This window comes from Squalius cephalus (genome assembly GCF_949319135.1).
Source record: "Squalius cephalus genome assembly, chromosome: 3".
Classification (NCBI taxonomy): domain Eukaryota; kingdom Metazoa; phylum Chordata; class Actinopteri; order Cypriniformes; family Leuciscidae; genus Squalius; species Squalius cephalus.
In genome coordinates, this window is record NC_137124.1 from 17,312,555 (window position 1) to 17,331,601 (window position 19,047).

At 37.9% G+C, this 19,047-nt stretch overlaps 2 protein-coding genes across 2 annotated transcripts; both read left to right on the forward strand.

Annotated features, from left to right (window-relative positions):
- The first annotated feature begins 827 nt into the window (after positions 1 to 827).
- Positions 828 to 10,815, forward strand: naa40 (N-alpha-acetyltransferase 40, NatD catalytic subunit). The gene is made up of 8 exons (XM_079867168.1): positions 828 to 1,228; positions 3,568 to 3,663; positions 3,816 to 3,868; positions 3,984 to 4,079; positions 4,339 to 4,497; positions 9,292 to 9,375; positions 9,462 to 9,539; positions 9,764 to 10,815. The coding sequence occupies exons 1-8, from the start codon at positions 1,223 to 1,225 to the stop codon at positions 9,906 to 9,908; spliced, it is 717 nt and encodes a 238-aa protein (XP_079723294.1). The 5' UTR covers positions 828 to 1,222; the 3' UTR covers positions 9,909 to 10,815.
- A 1,267-nt stretch (positions 10,816 to 12,082) lies between these two features.
- On the forward strand, positions 12,083 to 18,971 carry b3gat3 (beta-1,3-glucuronyltransferase 3 (glucuronosyltransferase I)). Its single transcript, XM_079867158.1, has 6 exons — positions 12,083 to 12,250; positions 12,366 to 12,557; positions 12,645 to 12,801; positions 14,954 to 15,308; positions 16,344 to 16,634; positions 17,429 to 18,971. Exons 2-6 carry the CDS (start codon positions 12,470 to 12,472, stop codon positions 17,525 to 17,527), a joined length of 990 nt encoding a protein of 329 aa, XP_079723284.1. The 5' UTR covers positions 12,083 to 12,250; positions 12,366 to 12,469; the 3' UTR covers positions 17,528 to 18,971.
- Positions 18,972 to 19,047: the final 76 nt, after the last annotated feature.

Here is a 19,047-nt window from a genome sequence, read left to right on the forward strand (position 1 = left end):
GCCCTGTATTGTCAACTAGTGCACCCTTGTGGACAAAAGAGGTACTGTAGGGTCAATATAGGCCTCTGAAAACACTTCATTCCCTAATAAGGACAATGTTGGTCAGGTGGTGGATTACCTAAAAATATATCCATTATAATAAATATATTTATGATACCAAGCATTTCTCTAACATTAGCTAATTCATTTCATTTATGAGCCAATGTGGCCATTCCGAGCCAAAAAAAAAAAAAAAAAAAATCATCAAACATAGAGACACCATGTTTCATTGTGACCCAATCTTGCATTGTTTTACTGCTTGCACATAGATTACACAAAATATTACAAGTTTCACTACAAAATAGCACAAACAAGGATTCAGAGTTGGCATATGGATTATGGAATTCCTTATGAATGAAGCCATGGCAAAAAGAAATCCTGAGGGTGACAGGCTGGTGCCAAAGGGTAATAAATGTTACACTCGAGTTTACAAAGACTCCAAGGAAACAAATAGGCCTTCATCACTGATGTAGTTTTAGTTTTGGAGTGCCAGTATTACATGAAACAAAAGGATAGAGATGATGGATGCCAACAATAAATAAAGACACTTTCTATTTTCCTCCATTTGTAAATCAGGTTGTATTATATTGTAATATATTTATTTAGTGTCTTTTTAAGTATCCTGTATCCCCTAATTTTTGAAAGAATGTTTTAGGTTGCAAAAAAACAGCATTCACGATAAAGAAAACTGCCATTTATATCAATTACTTGTCATTCACAACAATTTATCTTTACAGCTCTAGGTTACTAAACACCTTTTTCAACATGAGGAAGCATGTGGAGAGAGCTTGACCCTTAACCCCAAACCCTATGTCGTCATTTCCCCAAGACTCAACGGCTAATGCCCAGTGTTGCTGAGAGGGAAAGAAAAGAGTGAAGAGAGGGAGGGAGGAAAGGAGTAAGGAGATAAAGAAAGGGAGAGTAGAGCGCGGAAATTTCGTCCCCGCTTCTTGGCGCGAATCTGGCAGGAAAAAATAAAAGCGAACAGCCGTCGCTAGTTCCTATATAGAGTGTTTTTCAAGCTGCCAACCCCGCGAGCTCCTGTATTATATCTGACTAGCTCGCTCGTTAGCATTTTTAACATTCTTTACCACAGACCACATCTCATCTTCTGATCTCTAACTTCTTTAAAGCATTTTAGAGTGCAATAGTCGCGTCAAGGTGGTCGTATAAAATCTGCACAATGGGGGTGAGTTTGTATGTCCATGTTGTATGTTGTTAGCTTTGCTCTTTCTTGGGTTTTGATAAATGTGTGCGGCAATTTGAACAAAGACTGATGGAAGCAAATCATGATCCCCGGAAAGAGTGTATGTGAATGCATGTGTGTGTTGGGTGTGTGTGTGTGTGTGTGCTGGAGGTAAAAACCTGGAGCTCATGAATAACGAGGGGGTGGTGGTGAAAATTTGGTGCTTTAAAGATGTTCTGGTCCCGAATAGATTATTGTAGTGTCCATCTAAGTACACAAATGTCCACCTCAAATGGTTTCTGGTTCATTTCAGGTGCCTCGTCGACTGCGCCATTTCTTTAACACTAAGCACAATAACACTGATACATATAACACGGCAAACTGTTGCTGTTTTCATCAAACTGCCTGTATTATCAGTTTCCAACAGTCGATGCATCAAAGTCATAGTAGGAGCTGGTCAGATATGGTGTGTTTGAGCTCCATAATACAGGCTTTTAATTCGCATGATGCCATTACCAACTGCGAGATCAAACCCTTCACGGCAGCGCTAGTGCTCGGTCCACAGGGTTGGGAATGATACATTTGTCTGGCAGTAGTGAACTTTATGTACTGATCCCTCCATCGTCAAGCCCTTAGAAAACTATTAATAACCACGTTCATCTCCACGTGCTTTGTGTTCTCAGCACCTGTTTCCTGCTTCTCTTGCCATTACTATACCTTGAGCTAAAGAAAAGCTTGCTTTCTGCTCCTCGAGCTAGATATGTACTCTTCTTGATAATATAGATTGTAGTTTTTTAAACAGGCTTTAAATCCTCACATTTACAGACATACCACTATCCTATGATGTCCACAAATGGGTCACTAACCTCCATGAAGTAACATGGGTAGAAACAAATGCAATTTGCTTGCTGTGGATGCATATTGACCTGGATCAATATTGAGATTTTCAGCTTTTGTGCAATAATGATTTATAAAGCTAAAATAAACTAAAACATTTTGTAAATTGCTAGCTAATATTATTTATTAATTGGTAAATGTGGTAAAATAAGCATTTAATTCTACTTTTTCTGTGACCAGTTCAAAATAACATTTCGAGAGCATCTTGTGCTTCGATGGAACATCTGACCGTCTGTGCAAAATTTACTTGATTTGATGATCCGTTTAGTCTTCATTTAATATTAGACTGTTTTAAGTTTTTCCAAAAGCCTACAAGTTCGGGTCAAAAGATCCAAGATTATCAAATGTCTCAGATTTTGAGTCAAGTCACATTTTTCTATACTGTGCTTTATACAATACAGTCTTTCAAAGCAGCTTCAATGTAATAAACAGGAAAATAACAGTCTTAAAGGGATAGGTCACCCAAAAATTATAATTCTGTCATTGATTACTCACCCTCATGTCTTTCCAAACCCGTAAGACTTTCGTTCATCTTTGGAACACAGATTATCATTGTGATGAAATCTGAGAGTTTCTGTCCCTTCGTTGACAGTTACGCAACTACCAATTTTACGCTTCAAAAAGGTTCATAAAAAAGATTGTAAAGCTAATCCATATGAATTGAGCAGTTTAGTCTGAATTTTCTTAAGAGACTTGATTGCTTTATATGATGAACAGATTGAATTTAGGCTTTTATTCACTTAAATATTCATCAAAGCACACATCAGTTGTGGTAACCGGAAGCTCAGTCATGTTTGCTTGATGTGTGAGAACTGATGAGGTTCATTCTCGCGTTACGCAGCACGTTTGAGCTTCAGCTTTCCCGAAGTTTGTTCTCGCGTGTCAAGCAGGTTCAGATGAGCTTCTTTGTATGTTCGCTGATCTTCTTTGTATGTTCCTCTTTATGAACATTTTGAAATATTAAAGTGTCAGTTGCGTAACTGTCAGCAGAGATTTTATTAAAGAGATCTTCATCTGTGTTCTGAAGATGAACGAAAGTCTTACAGGTTTGGAACGACATGAGGGAAAGTAATTAATGACAGAATTTTCATTTTTGGGTGAACTAACTCTTTTTAATGTTGTAAAATCAATCAGTTATGAAATGACTTCAATTTCAGCTGTAAAGCAGCTCTACAGAAAACAATAGTGCCATTATTCGGCTTAATTTAAACCAGTGTCGATTCAGTTCATTTCAGAACTCACTATATGTCTATTCATATTATGCCGACCATCAACCACCCTGCTCTCTAGGGTAGAATTATTAAAAACTTTATCAGATGTCTGTTTATATTTGCTCTGAAATTTCCCAGATTTGTTGTAATATAAAGTATGCATTTTTCAGATGGTTTTGTTCAGTCTTTATCTGAGGGTGGTGTTTGACCGTATGTCTTTCCATTACCATTTAGAGAAAATCAAACCGAGCAAAGGAGAAAAAGCAGAGAAGACTTGAAGAACGGGCAGCTATGGATGCAGTGTGTGCTAAGGTGGAAGCAGCCAATAAGGTACGACTAATTGAGAACATCTGAAAGAAGCATTTTCAAAATATGTGTGGACTTGTCTTAAAATTGTGTATGCAATGTTTGTTTAGGCTCTTGCGATAGAGAAATATTGATGCAATGTGTGTCCCATATTTATTTTTTTACTTTTTTAACAGCTTGAAGATCCTCTGTCTGCCATGCCAGTGTTCAAAAAGTATGACAGAAATGGGTATGTTGTCTTTGTTTTCCCCTTTACCAGAAGTGTCTGCCTGTAAACTGGTGAACTAAAAATGTCTTTTTTTTTAACGCTATACTAATATTGTGAATGTCTGAATCGGTCACAGGCTAAACCTGGTGATTGAGTGTAAACGGGTAGCTGCATTGAATCCAGATACAGTGGAGTGGGCCTATGAGTTGACTAGAGCCAACATGCAGACGCTGTAGGTATTGAGCAAGTCAACATGTGGGGTAATCCAACATCCCATATTGTTACTGCCTTTGAAGTTTATGCTGCTTTAATTGTCAAATTTTTAGTGTCTGGCATCTTGAGCTTTCCCGTTTAGCTTCTTAATGGATGTCTGTTAGCATTTTGTGTCCCTTTGACATTCAGTTTTGTGAGAAATGTCCCTGTGAACAAGTATATAAATGTACATGTGCTGCTTCTGCGAAATGTGAATTGTTGTTCCATTGTTTTGGCAGATATGAACAGAGTGAGTGGGGATGGAAGGAGAGAGAGAAAAGGGAGGAGATGAAGGACGAGAGAGCATGGTATCTCCTGGCCTTTGATGCTGACTCCACGCCTTTAGCATTTTCCCACTTTCGATTTGACGTGGAGTGTGGAGATGAGGTTTTATATTGGTAATGTTGCTTTAATTATTACTGATCACATGGGACAGCTATGAATTTCTCTTTCAGGATTATTGAGAATCTGTCAGTTTATTAAGTGTACGTTTTCATGACAACGATGTCCTAAAAAACTAAGTTTTTCCTTGGCGTTTTTTGCGTTCAGACAACAACGCTGTCAAAACGATCCCTGTTCCCACGGGTCCTCAAATGATTACATTTGTATTCATGCCAGGCCAGTAGTTGGTGACGTCACTTTGTAAAGAAACACTTAGCGCCTATAGACTGAACAAGTCATACACACGTGCATTACGTCACGGTTTGCACAAATTTGCGTTTTTGTAGTGTCCACAGAGACCATAACGGTTACTGAAAACATTGAAACCAGTTTTCAAGGCCCCAAAACGCTGTTGTCATGTAAATAAACGACCAAAACGCACAAAGTTTTCTGTTTTTAGTTGAAAACGGTGTTGTGTAAACGGCCCCTCAGAATGCACAATGTTTAGTGCAATTTTGGTTATTGGCTGATAAAGGTGGGAGTTGTTGTTGTTGTCCACCGCTGTCTAAAGTACCATGAAGGTTAGATTAGGCAAATTAGTCCGGTGACTCAGGACTGCGCGCTACTTTACAGTTCCCACTGGATTTCATCCTCTGAATTTAAGCTTAATAAAGCCTGAACCTCGTCGTCGGTCCATCTGTCTTATTTTTTAAACTCCATTGTTGATTCGAATAGCAAACAACTGTTACTGCACGCACCGCAACAGATGGTGGTTGAAATAAAATGCTGCGTGGAGTCAACCAATCAAAATGCGGCATGAACTCAACCAATCAGCATGTTCAGTGCCCAAGTCCCACCCCGAAAGTTCCTGTACTTTTGAAAAAGTACTACCTCGCAAGCAGGGACTTTCAGAGGGGGAAATATTTACATGGAACTTCATTTAGACCCTGGTTCCTGTGGTGGAAACACACCGATTACCACCCCAAAGTCCCTAGTTCCTGGGGAAAGTTCCTGCGGTGAAAACGCGGCTTAACACTAACTTAGGCCGTGTTTACACCTTTTTATTACACCCAGTATTAAAGGACAAGTTCGGTATTTTACACTTAAAGCCCTGTTTACAGATCGTTTCTGATGAAATAGAACGGTTGAGATTAAAATGTGGACACATGCTGCTGTCCCGAGAATTTTAGGTTTATTTCGCTTCTCCCCCCCACCTACACAATGGCAGCCTATGGGCACTGGAACAATCCTTCCTAAAACGCATTAAACTTTCGTTTACAAAGACGTGAAACTCACCGAGTGGTCAGGGGTGTTCACTGATATGCTCACACAAAAATCGCTGCAAAAGATGCTTTCCAACAGGTTTTATCGTAGTTTTTGTCTCCTCCATTGACTTGAATTGGATGGGCTGTGTGCGGTACGGTATTACTCCGCCGCTTCTTCTTCTGCTTCTTCTGTGTATTCAATTAAATGCCAGTGGTTTGCTTGTAATTGGCAAAGGTGCATTATCGCCACCAACTGGGCTGGAGTGTTTATTATTCAAGCTCTCAACGGAAGAATCTGCGGGTGTGAGACGTTTGGAAAAATAGATCCACAGTTTTACAACGAATGGTAAAACACCTGTTGGAAAGCATCTTTTGCAGCGATTTTTTTGTGAGCATATCATTGAACACCCCTGACCACTCGGTGAGTTTCACGTCTTTGTAAACGAAAGTTTAATGCGTTTTATGAAGGATTGTTCCAGTGCCCATAGGCTGCCATTGTGTAGGTGGGGGGGAAAGCGAAATAAACCTAAACCTTCTCGGGACAGCAGCATGTGTCCACATTTTAATCTTAACCGTTCTATTTCATCAGAAACGATCTGTAAACAGGGCTTTAAGTGTAAAATACCGAACTTGTCCTTTAAGGTCGATCGGATCAAAATAGACAGGGAGACATATTCCTGTTTACACCTGGTGTTTTAATCTCTTTTGTCCACTTTCAACCACTTCTGTCCTGATTTCTTCAAAGGGAGAGGTGTATGGGTGGTTTGCAGATCTTTCGATCTAATGGACAAAATTCGTTCTCGGAATGTCCAATGTAAATTTGTGGTGAAAAGTGGAACTGCTGCGTGCTGTAATTGAGATTTCAGGCTGCCCCACTTATTTTCACGTTACCTTCGTGAACCTTGCTTCAGACCAAGACGCAATCAGCCAGCTTCAGCTGTGTGTCTGCATCAGGTTATTAACTAGTTGGCATGTCTGTTCATCCTATGTGGAGCAGCGTATCAAATTAATGAAAGTATAAACCCTTTTTTTGTTTGTTGTTTCTAATTCTCTAATGTTTGTTCTGAGAATAGACATTCCTCACTGGAATGCCTACATACCTTGCAATATTTTAAAACGACATTCAGACGCAATAAATACTACATTAAAGCAATTCTAAGATGGCATTCTATGCGTTAGTTGTGTGTACTAAAGGCTGTCAATCATCATTAGAGCGCTACCCTCAGGCTGAATAACGCAAGGACATTAGAATTCTGCCAAAAGTGTGTCTGATGTGTTCAGCGATTAGGAAATAAAGCTTACAAAATGTTTATCATAAACATAGCAACCTAGGGTCTTTTTGTGAATCTACCTGAGGCAAACTGTCGTTTAAAAGCATAATTAGGATGGAAATGCCACTTTTAAGATTGACCGTATTTTCATTTTCGGTCAAATGGCCTTTTGAATGGGAGTGCTAGGGGCACTTCTATGATAGCATCAAAATCACTGTTTAAAACACTAAGAAGGCTCGACACAACATGAAACTTTGCTCGAAGTATCACCAGGGGCTCTACACATGAACTCGAGCATTGAGAACATTGTTTGTGTACACAGAGTTTACTAAAAAGAAAGGTTTCGAACAACTCACTGTAGCTGTTGTTGTTTCCGGCCCTTGGCATTTTGTCAGTCAAAAATAGTCGATCTCAGAATGCGAATGAACTGACTCCATAGAAGGAAATGTCATGAAGTTGTAATTTCAATGAAAAGCATGATAACTTAGCCACTTAGCTCATGGCAATATCTATTCAAATATTAATAATAAACAAGGAGTTTCATTCAATATATCAGTGTAAATAATGTAATCTTAGTTGACGTAAACTCTCGCGTGAAGCTTTGTTGCCGGATTACGTGAGTGAGGTTAGATTGCAAGAGACAGGCATTCATCTTTTTTTTTTTTTTTTTTTTTTTTTTTTTTTTGGCGTAAATCAAGATGGTTGTTTTTGTGCTTTTCCTGGGTGTGAGAAGATGATGAAAAGAAACATCCCAGAAACTTTTCACCGACTGCCGTTTCGGTGCACAAGGGATATAATAAATATGTGGCTGCTTGTTTTGCAAGTAGACGACAACACGCCGACCGAGACGCTAAGACAGAAGGACTACAGAGTTTGTAGTAACCACTTTGACGATGGCGACTTCAGGGTGCCTACAACAAAAGGAATACCAAAGAAATCGTTTTTGAGGGAAAATGCTATTCCAAGAGTTGGAGGTAATGCACTTTTGGTTATATTCTATCGAAATGTTAGTGACGACAGCTTCTACAAATGGGATGGGGTATGTGTGCATCATTAAACATTGTGTGTTTGCTAGTCTTTGAATCACAAAGTCGTAAAGTTTTTGCACGGATCTGTTCATGGAGCTTTACTACTATGTTAGTTAATGGATAGGAGGGTCTTGTGAGTTGCACAGGTAGCCTAACCTGGACGTGTTACAATAGGAGTCATGTTGAAATGGGTGGGGGATGGGGGATGGCTGTGCTTATTATTGCTCATGCTGAGCCCAACAATCTTGGACAGCTGACCAAGATTCCCATGATGCCAATAAAGGACAGTAGTAATGTAATTTTGATTACCCAAAGCTCAGCATGTTGTGAAATTAAGTGGCTAAGTTATCATGATTTTCATTGAAATTACAACTTCATGACATTTCCTTCTATGGAGTCAGTTCATTCGCATTCGGAGATCGACTATTTTTGACTGACAAAATCCCGGCGGCCGGAAACAACAACAGCTACAGTGAGTTGTTCAAAACCTTTCTTTTTAGTAAACTCTGTGTACACAAACAATGTTCTCAATGCTCGAGTTCATGTGTAGAGCCCCTGGTGATACTTCGAGCAAAGTTTCATGTTGTGTCGAACCTTCTTAATGTTTTAAAAAAAATGATTTTGATGCTATCATAGAAGTGCCCCTAGCACTCCCATTCAAAAGGCCATTTGACCGAAAATGAAAATACGGTCAATCTTAAAAGTGGAATTTCCATCCTAATTATGCTTTTAAATGACAGTTTGCCTCGGGTAGATTCACAAAAAGACCCTAGGTTGAATTTTGGCGAGAGTTACGCTTTAACGGCCAGGAGCCGCTACTTTAGACCCCGTTTACACCTGTATTTAGCATCGTCCACTGTTTTTTAATACCAGGTGCAAACACTACATTTTTTTTAGAAAATCTAAAAAATGAATATCCATTTTCCCGAAAGTATATGCCAAAATTAACATGTATCGTTTAAAAGTATTGATTTAAAATTTGGTTTAACATTTTAGACAAAATAGGATGGAATTTATCAGTTATTGTCCTTAACATGAAAACAATTATCAGCTTATTGATGTTTTGTGCATGTCTGTCTGTTCATTTATCATTGCGCATATTGTTTTTGTGAGTGTGTGGGAGGGCTTGTGTCTCGATTTGTTATTTTTGCAACGTGCGACGAATCACTGATTCTCTGAGTCATGTAAGACACATGACCTCAGTGATTGCTGTTTGTATCTGACTGATTCTAATTATGTTTCCTCAGTTATGAAGTCCAACTGGAGAGTAAAGTCAGACGGAAAGGCCTGGGGAAATTTCTCATCCAAATCCTTCAGCTTATCGCCAACAGGTACCACCATAACAAACACAGCGCTCCAAGAATTTATTCCTGTGTAGCACTTTTACCAAAACTCATAATTCACTCTCTTTCCTCAGCACGCAAATGAAAAAGGTCATGCTGACTGTATTTAAACACAATCATGGGGCTTACCAGTTCTTTAGGGAGGCTTTACAGTAAGTCTTGTCCTTCTGGACTAATACACATTCAACACTTCCTCACTATGAAATTCCTGTTCCTCTTCTGAATGCAGATTTTTATACAGGCCTCTGTGATAGACCAAACACTGGATGACAGCAGTTGCCATAGCAACAAGTGCCTAGCCAACTACTGAAAAAATCTGCAATGCTTATTCAGTGTTAAAATATGAATTCACCAATGGCTGCCCTCTTTCTTTCAGGTTTGAGATTGACGAAACGTCACCCAGTATGTCCGGTTGCTGTGGAGAAGATTGCTCCTATGAGATTCTGAGCCGGAGAACAAAATATGGCGACGTGTCGGGGCATGCGCATGGGGGCGGCCACTGTGGAGGCTGCTGCCATTAAAAGCAAGCCGTCATGTGTTCTTTCAGAGCTTCCTCATCCTCACTCCCCACATGCCATCTCCCACAATCCCCTCTTAGAAAGCCCTTAAAACAGACTCTCCTGCCCATATTCATCAATGAAACCCCCTCTATGCTTGCTCTTGGTTTTTAACTTAAAAAAGCTCATCCAGCATTTCACGTAATAAGCGATAGTATGCTTTTCTCAGTTACATAAAGGTTTGAATGACAAAAAATAGCAGTAAAAGCCACTGTGAGCCAAATGTGACTTCTCTCACCTCAGGTATCAGCATGGTGAGGGTCATCCGAAAAAAGCCTGCTTTTTTCTTGTTGTTTTTTTCAGAGAGTTTCCCTCACTCATCGTCCGTTGAGTGAATGCAGGTGTTGGTCACAGTGGTTATTACAGCCATTTTACTCTATACCACTTTTCAGGGTAAATGTATTTTAACTAAAAGCAGAAGTTTGCTTCTCACTTCAAGAATATGAAAACTACAGTCTGTACTGTTTATAATTCGTAATCACTTAGACTGTCTCAGGTCATTCAACAAAATGTTTTATAACAGCTATATTAGGGAACTGATGGATGAGGATTATGTTGATGTTTGATTTGATAAAGAGGTTGGCATGTTAGCTATGGTAGATATATACTTTCATTTTACTTTTTTATCATAACATTCTTTTATCATGTCATTACTGTATATTTCCATTTTTTTTCTTCACTGTATATAATCTGTTTGCCATGTACATTTTATTTGCCTTCAAAAACATTGGAAAATGATATACAACACTTAAAAACAGTTTGAGAGATGAGTGTTCCTGTCTTGTGCTCTCCTGTTGAACTGAAACGAAAGGTCATTCCAGCTTTGTTATGCGTTTGATTTGTATGCAACAAATAAAGGAAACTTGTTTGACTTCTTGATATTTAGTGGACTGATTTGTTTTGCTGTTTCAAATGTATCTTGAAAAAGCTGTTCTTAACTATGGATGTTAGTTGGGGGAAAACTGATAGACACTGTTATCAGCCGAGACTCTGATAACCAAATCCCCACCCTCAGTTTTATTAAGAGAGGCTGCTTTGTTGTTTGAGTCCTTTGAACTTCAAGAGAGACAAAGCATCTTTATATGTTTATTTTAAGGAATGTTTGGTTATGGCACTATTTCAAATTTTACATTAGAAATTAAAAAATATATTTATGTAACGGATTTGATAAATATACTCTACCAATTCAAAAGTTTGGGGTGGATAAGATTTTATTTTATAATTTTTTTTTATTGTGGTTTTGAAAGAAGTCTCTTATGATCACCTATAGGCTGCATTTTATTTGATAGCTACAATAAAACAGTAATGCTGTGAAATGTAGAGTTTAAAATAACTTTTTTCTACTTTAATTCGTTTTAAAATGCAATTTATTCCTGTGATGGCAAAGCTGAATTTTCAGCAGCCATTTTTCAGTGTCACATGACTCGTGATCCTTCTACTATGCTGATTTGATGCTCAATTAACATTTCATTTATCAATATTAAAAACAGTTGTGCTACTTAATGTCATGCTCAAGATTCTTTGATGAATAAAAAGTTCAAAAGATCAGCATTTATTGGAAAAAGAATTTAAATGTAAAAGTCTTTCCTGACACTTTTGATCAGTGCATCCTTACTGAATAAAAGTTCATTTATAGTATAGATTGAGTTGAACGATATACATAATCACACATGTTTCATTATTATAAAATAAATGTTTGGGAAACAATGGGATAATTCAGACAGCACAACACTACCTTCTGATGGACATAAAAGATGCATGTAAGTTCTTTCCGCCTGAATAAGCAACACATTCTCATATGAAAGCTGTTGGAATAAATTAAGAGTATTTTATTATTAAATAGAAATTTAATCAGCTAAGTCAGACACTTGGATATCTTTTAATCACTACAATGACATTTCAAAATCAGTATATTCATGGTGGATATGATAATGATGAAAAGCACTTTGTGTTTTAAAGGTTTATCTTTAAAAAAAATTCACAATAGGTCATAATACAAAAAAAGTTAATCTGCTATTTCACTCACTGGAATTTTTCTTATAAATGGTTAAAGGTTTAACCTCCTTGGAACAAAAGTTAGAGGGCGGAACTATGGTTTATTTCCATGCTTCAGGAGATAATTTACCGTGTTACACATTCAGAGCGGAAGTTGTTGGTACTGCGCAGTGGATGAATGGGATCGCTGTACATCATATTGCGCTTGTCTAGTATGCATAGAGACGCACAACGCTGCCTGTAATACACACAATGAAGCGACCGGAAAGGATTTATTCATCTCAACTTTACCTTAATGCACATCATTGAGTGTAATTTATTAAACTACATTAGTTGTTACCGTAAATTCAGATATACTGAAATTGATTTCTGATTTTATTTTTATTTGGGAAGCTGCAAACCATCTCTAATTTGTTTTTTCGCCAGCTGTAGTCTTGGTTGTTATGATGCATTCACATGGGCTGTCTTCATGATCACCGGTTTCATCGCCCTTTCTCCGTCAGTCTTGATTTCTGCATCAGCTGGTCATCATGAGAATGAGGCTGAAGCTGAAGACTGTGTTTGTCATGTACTTCATGGTGTCACTGCTAGGACTCATCTATGCGCTGATGCAGTTGGGTAAGACTGGAATCACTATCACCATTACCTTGTTCATTCGGCCTTGAATCAGCCATTGTTAACCATGACAGTGAATCTTCTCTGCAGGTCAGCGCTGTGACTGTAGAGATCATGGCATGTCTAAAGATCAGCAGATCTCTCATCTGCGAACGGAGCTTCAGAAGCTGCAGGAACACATAAAAACATCAGAGCTGAAGAAGACTGATGTGCCCAAAATTTATGTGATAACACCCACATATGCAAGGTATGTGGGCAGCTGTTTCAAGATTACAAGTATGCAGGAATGTCATTCATTCCTGTCAACTAGTTTTACTGAAGGACATATAAAAGCTGGCAAGGCATCACTAGAACAGTGTTAAAGTTTTTGGGACTGTTAAGGCGTCTTTACACAGGCGAGTTATGGCTGGTCTGTGCCTGCTCAAAATTCAGTGTAAAGACGCAATGCCGGAAGACCCACCTCAACCCCTAGTATTATACCGTTTATATACTGTTTATTCCGTTATTGCTGTGTAAAATGCATCAATGCCACCTCTGAGCAGCATTAAACAGTCTGTGGAAAGACCCCTAACTGCCACTTCAGAAGCACTTCTGTGCCACCTTTGCAGTGTAAATTTGGGACTACTATTTGAAATGCATCAGAGACGTCCTAAACTAAACGTAAAGAATCGTTTTGAAACCGTTTTTTTTGCAAGCTACGGTTAAAAAGAGCCAATTATGGAAATGAGTCAGTGCTCATGTTCCACTGCTCATATTTTTCATAGCAAAAAAGCATTCTGTGTGAACAGCCCCTAAACAATTAAAAAAGGTGTCCCACAGGGTTCTGTTTTAGCACCAATTTTATTTTCTATTTATATCAATGACATAGGTTGTGGGATAACCCCAGCTAGAATTCATCTATATGCTGATGACACAATCATTTACACAGTAGCACATTCTTTGAACCAAGCCATAGAGTTTCTGCAAGATTCTTTTCGGTCTTTGCAACTGTCATTGTCAAATTTGAAATTGGTTTTAAACACACAAAAAAAAAATTATATGCTTTTCACCCGTGGTTCCATTAAAACAGATTGCCCGATTTTAACTTTAGAAGGGGACTGTATAGAAAGAGTAAATTGTTATAAATACTTAGGCATATGCATACTAGATCTAGTGCTAAATTGCTTTTAAAGGTTCCTAGAGTACGTTCAGAGCTTGGTAAAATGCCTTCTCTTCCTATGCTCCCTGGTTATGGAATGAGCTGCAGAGTATAATAATGATAGAAGCACTCCCCTCTTTAAAAGTTTTTAAAAATCTCTTATTGACCAATTTAAGGGAAACGTGTGTATGTTTGGTTAAGTAGCTTGTGTTGTTATTTTGAGTGCTGGACAAAATTTTATGAAAGATTCTGAGTTTTATGTTTGTATGTTGTTTATGTGAAAATTTCTGTGCTGCCATTTTGGCCAGGACTCCCTGGAAGAAGAGATTTTATATCTCAATGGGACTATCCTGGTAAAATAAAGGATAAATAAAAAAAATAAAACTTTGCAGTACAGCTACATGGTGAACATTCTTAGGGAGCGTTCACACAGAACACGATTTTGCATTTTTTTCCAATTTATTTCTATGTAAACATGCGCTAGACTGATGTGTTTGACCATTGTCGCTTTTGTGTCTCGTGTTTCTTTCAACACCTCGCTGATGACACGCATTCAAAAAACTTAGTGTTCAAGTTAAAAGAAGTTCAACTTTTTAAAAAACGTCTCTAGAACTTGCTGTTTTTACTTCACTACCCTGCATCTCACATTCTTGCAATCCACTGCACTGATTTTTCATTGTTCTTTATGAAAACATGCGCGAGATTGACCTAGCGCTTGCATCTTTTGCGCATGACATGGCATACTACAAAAGGCGGTGCTCAAGTTAAAAGAAGCTCAACAAAAGTGCATCTCTAGACCTTGTGCTTTTTTCCATTCCACTTCCCTTGCGTTTTTAAACGCAAAAATGCGTTCTGAATGGCCCTTCATGCATTAAAGGGATAGTTCACCCAAAAATTTACATTTTGTCATTGCTTATCCTCAAGTTGTTCCAAACCTGTATGAGTATCTTTCTTCTGTTGAACACAAAATAATATATTTTAAAGAATGTTGGTAACCAGACAGTTGACGGCACCTATTGATTTCCATAGTAGGAAAAAAAAATATTTTGTGTTCAACAGAAGAAAGAAACTCATACAGGTTTGGAACAACTTGAGGGTGAGTAAATAACACAATTTTGGGATGAGCTATCCCTTTAAAATATCTCCAAAATGAAGTTTGCATGTTTTGTGGATAAGAATAAAAAAATAATTTGAGGAAAGTGTCACCCTAAACTGCACAGAATTTAATCTCTCTCTTTCTCCCTCTTCATCCTCTCTCCAGACTGGTGCAGAAAGCTGAGCTCACTCGTTTGTCTCTCACCTTCCTCCATGTTCCTCAGCTCCACTGGATCGTGGTGGAGGACGCTCCCCAGCCGACTCCGCTCGTCACAGACTTCCTGGCTGCATCTGGCCTGACCTACACCCACTTGCACAAGCTGACCCCCAGGGACAGGAAGCTCCAGGAAGGGGATCCCAGCTGGCTGAAGCCTCGGGGAGCTGAGCAGAGGAACGAGGGTTTACGCTGGCTCAGAGAGATGGGTGCTGCTGCTGAGGGAAAGGAAGCGGCTGCCCTTGAGGAGGCTGTGGTGTACTTTGCTGATGATGACAACACGTACAGCCTGCAGCTTTTTGAAGAGGTGAGGTGTTTTAATGGTTAAATAGGTCGGCAACATTTTTCAATGTTTTTGAAAGTCTGTTATGCTCACCAAGGCTGCATTTATTTGATCAAAAAGTACAGTGATGTTGTGAAATATTATTACAATTTAAAATAACTGGGTTTTTTTTTATTTTCATGTTTTAAAATGTAATTAATTCCTGTGATGGTTAAGCTGTTTTTTCAGCATCATTACTCCAGTCTTCAGTGTCACATGATCCTTCAGAAATCAATATGCTGATTTGATGCTCAAGAAACATTTCTTATTATTATCAGTGTTGAAAACAGTGATTCATATTTTTTTGGAAACTAATAAAAAATTTTTTTAAGGATTCTTTGGTTAACAAAGTTCAAAAGAAAAGTGTATTTGAAATAGAAATCTTTTCTAACATAATAAAGATATTTAATGCATCTGTACTGAATAAAAGTATTAATTTCTTTTAAAAAGATCTTACTGATCGGGTTTCTCAAGTTTTGTAGGAATATCTAAACTATTTCTACTATGATTTTCTTTATAATGTTTAAAAAAAAAACAACTTTTTAACAAATAAATAAATAATGAACAAAAATTTGTATCACTACATAGTTCCTGTACTTCCATGTGTTATTTAAAAGATTGTAATGACTTTTTAATTAATTATATTATTCTTAAATGTAGAAAATGGTATTAATAAAGTTTTTATTGTTAGATTTAGATGCAAAACTTCTCCAGATGTGAAAGTTTGTTCCAGATTGTATTGTAATAATTTGGAGAATTTCAATGAAAGCTGAACTTGGGATCATCTCAAGTAATTTAATGGGTGTTTACAGGTTAAACCTCCAGGTGGAGCTGTTCTTCAGGTGTAAAAAGGTGTAACAGATGTTTTCTTTTGGAGTCTCAATTACACCAACCCTTCTCAAAACCATGTTGGGTCTGTACATAGTCTTTGCCTATGGACACAAGGCCTCCTGATTAGTTGTTTTGTGTGTCTATATCATACTTCTTTTCTATTCACACTCTCCCTCCTATCATCCCCAGATGCGGTACACATACCGTGTCTCTGTGTGGCCCGTGGGTCTGGTCGGCGGGATGAAATTTGAGCGGCCCGTGGTGGAGGATGGGAAGGTTGTGCGTTTCCACACTGGCTGGCGCCCCAATCGCCCTTTCCCCATGGACATGGCTGGTTTTGCAGTGTCCCTGAGGTTGGTAATGACCAATCCCGAAGCACGGTTTGACGGTGATGCTCAGATGGGCTTCTTGGAAAGTAGTTTCCTTCAACACCTGGTTACTATGGACGACCTTGAACCCAAAGCAGACTTGTGCTCCAAGGTATATCCTATATTCTGCACCTGGTGTTCGGAGATTAACCAGCATTGCTGCATATGAGCTTATTTTATGGCTATTTTGTTTTTGAGGATTCTGTTTATTAGCTGTTATACATTTGTAAATGAAAATAAATTTGTATGTGCTTTTGTCATTTTTATTATTTTTTCATTTCTGAATAGAATGCATTCATTTGTATTTCTATTTCTATTTTAGTTCAGTAATTTTATCACTTATTTCAGTTAGCTGCCAAGGACACATTTCTAATTTTCACGTAGTTTACATTTTTCATCTAATATTTAGATTTAATTTTATTTCAATCAACAAAAAATAAAGTATTGGCTCCCTTTCAATTCATGAGTTCCTCACAGGAAGTTGAATAACATAGTGCAACAGTTAGATTCCGGATATGTTTTTAAATAGTTCTAGTATATTTAGTAACTACATCATGGTCAGTCATGTGACATGCACAAACCTAAATGAGATTCGAGAGCAGAAGGGAAGAAATCCACTTTTGTTGGAATCAGGGTTGTACATTTGTAAATAAATTAAGAATTCTTTTTAAATTCCAATTCTTTTTAAATTCCAATTCATTTCTGAATCCCATGACCTGCTTCTCTGAATTGTTATTCAGGGATTTACACTTTTTCCAATTCAAATTTCTGTGTGGAGAATTCATTTTAAATTCCAACTCAAATTAAAAGTGAGCCAATTCTTAAAATCTGAATTTTTCCCAACCCCTTTTGGAATGGGTCAACCATTCCTTTACGTACTATTGAAATGATTTTCCTCTTGCTCAGGTGCTGGTGTGGCACACCCGAACTGAGAAGCCAAAGATGAAGAGGGAAGACGCTTTGCAGAAGCAAGGGTTGGGTTCAGATCCGGATGTGGAGGTGTGAGCACCACCTCCTCAGAACATGCCTGAACTTTACCAAACATCCACGCTTCCATTGTGCCAAACAGATTCTCTTATTTAAATGGCAAGAGGTAAATTGTAATGTACTGAAGACACTACTGTAAGTGGGATTTCTGGGCCGCACACCAAAGACATGAGGTGATGAGTGCAGGGGAATGCAGGGACACAAAGAAACCTGCAGCTTAAAAGGAAAAGGATTGTTATAACTCATCATGCACCCCATAAACCATCCTAATCACCTGTTCACTTGAACAATATTTAAAGGGAACTGTACATATGGTATCAATCATTAAGAGGATGAGCTTGTATTTATAGATTAGAAGTGTGAGGTTTGCTTGAAAAATATTTATTATAATATGAACTCATTATGTCTATGCTGTCCATGTCTTTGTCTCTCTAGGTGTACTTGTCTTATGTCTTGATAATAAAGACTTTTTTCACTGAAAAGTGAATTATGCCATTAATAATCTCTTGAATCACAATGGTGTGATTATCTTTAATCCAGTGGCATGTTGTGTACGTGGCAATGGTAATGCTTCAGGTGACATGGTGTAAAGTACAGATGATGTCACTTGACCCTGTGAAACAACGAAGAGTGAAAACAGTTAAAGAATGTGATAACATTTCGAGTTGCTATGCACATCATCACACTGGTGGCGATGTAAAGTGTAGTTAGCAGAATTGAGCAGATAAATTCAGTTTCTGAACAGTTCGTCATTCCATGTGCTGGGAAAGTTTTCTGTTTTGTGCTTTAGAGGTCTACCTGTTTTACTGAATCCAAATGTAAGAATGTAAATATGTCAATCAAGATGTGAAAATTTCTGAATTAAAGTATTGACTCCCTTCCAATTCATGAGTTGGTCACTTCACAGGAAGTTGAATGTAGTGCAACAGTTTGGTCCCTTTCACTTTCTGTGTAGGGGAATTGATTTTTAACGATAACTAATAAACTATTAAAGACAGTTCTACCCTAAGCTACAAGGTTGTTCATCTATTGCATATGCTTTTGTTGAAGCAATCAGCCTGCATTATTTCAGTTTATTTTAAATATTCATGTTTAACAGCAGAATTCCTGGTGAAAAACTTCTTTACTTCAAAGAAATCTCCACCAATCAAAGTGTCGCAACAAGCAAACTGAAATCTTTAACGCACACCAACTCCCACATTTTGCAAGATTTATTTCCAAATACTTTTTAGTGATTTGTTCCAGAATTTTCTTTTGTTATGCTGGTTGAGAGTCTCTTCACATCCTGATAGCAATCACAAAGTTAAGTGGTCTAAATGTATTTATATGTATATATTTGGTCTGTGGAAGGCGTAGGACCATGATGAAATGTTTGTCCAATCATTGAATTCGGTCTAAATGCAAAGATGCAATGTCCTACCTCCCTGTCAATATATATATTAAAATTGCCTACCCAACCTTTAATCAAAGTTCGTAATGTTATGATTCACCTCGTAGCTAATTTGGTTCATGGCTTATAACTCTTCAATGAAGACTCT

Coding starts and splice junctions, on each gene's coding strand:
- naa40 (XM_079867168.1), top strand. Junction 3,664..3,815: donor AGGTGGAAGCAGCCAATAAG/GTACGACTAATT, acceptor CTTTTTTAACAG/CTTGAAGATCCTCTGTCTGC. Junction 9,376..9,461: donor CTTCAGCTTATCGCCAACAG/GTACCACCATAA, acceptor CTCTTTCCTCAG/CACGCAAATGAAAAAGGTCA.
- b3gat3 (XM_079867158.1), top strand. CDS start 12,470: ATGAGAATGAGGCTGAAGCTGAAGACTGTGTTTGTCATGTACTTCATG. Junction 12,802..14,953: donor ATAACACCCACATATGCAAG/GTATGTGGGCAG, acceptor TCCTCTCTCCAG/ACTGGTGCAGAAAGCTGAGC. Junction 16,635..17,428: donor AAGCAGACTTGTGCTCCAAG/GTATATCCTATA, acceptor CCTCTTGCTCAG/GTGCTGGTGTGGCACACCCG.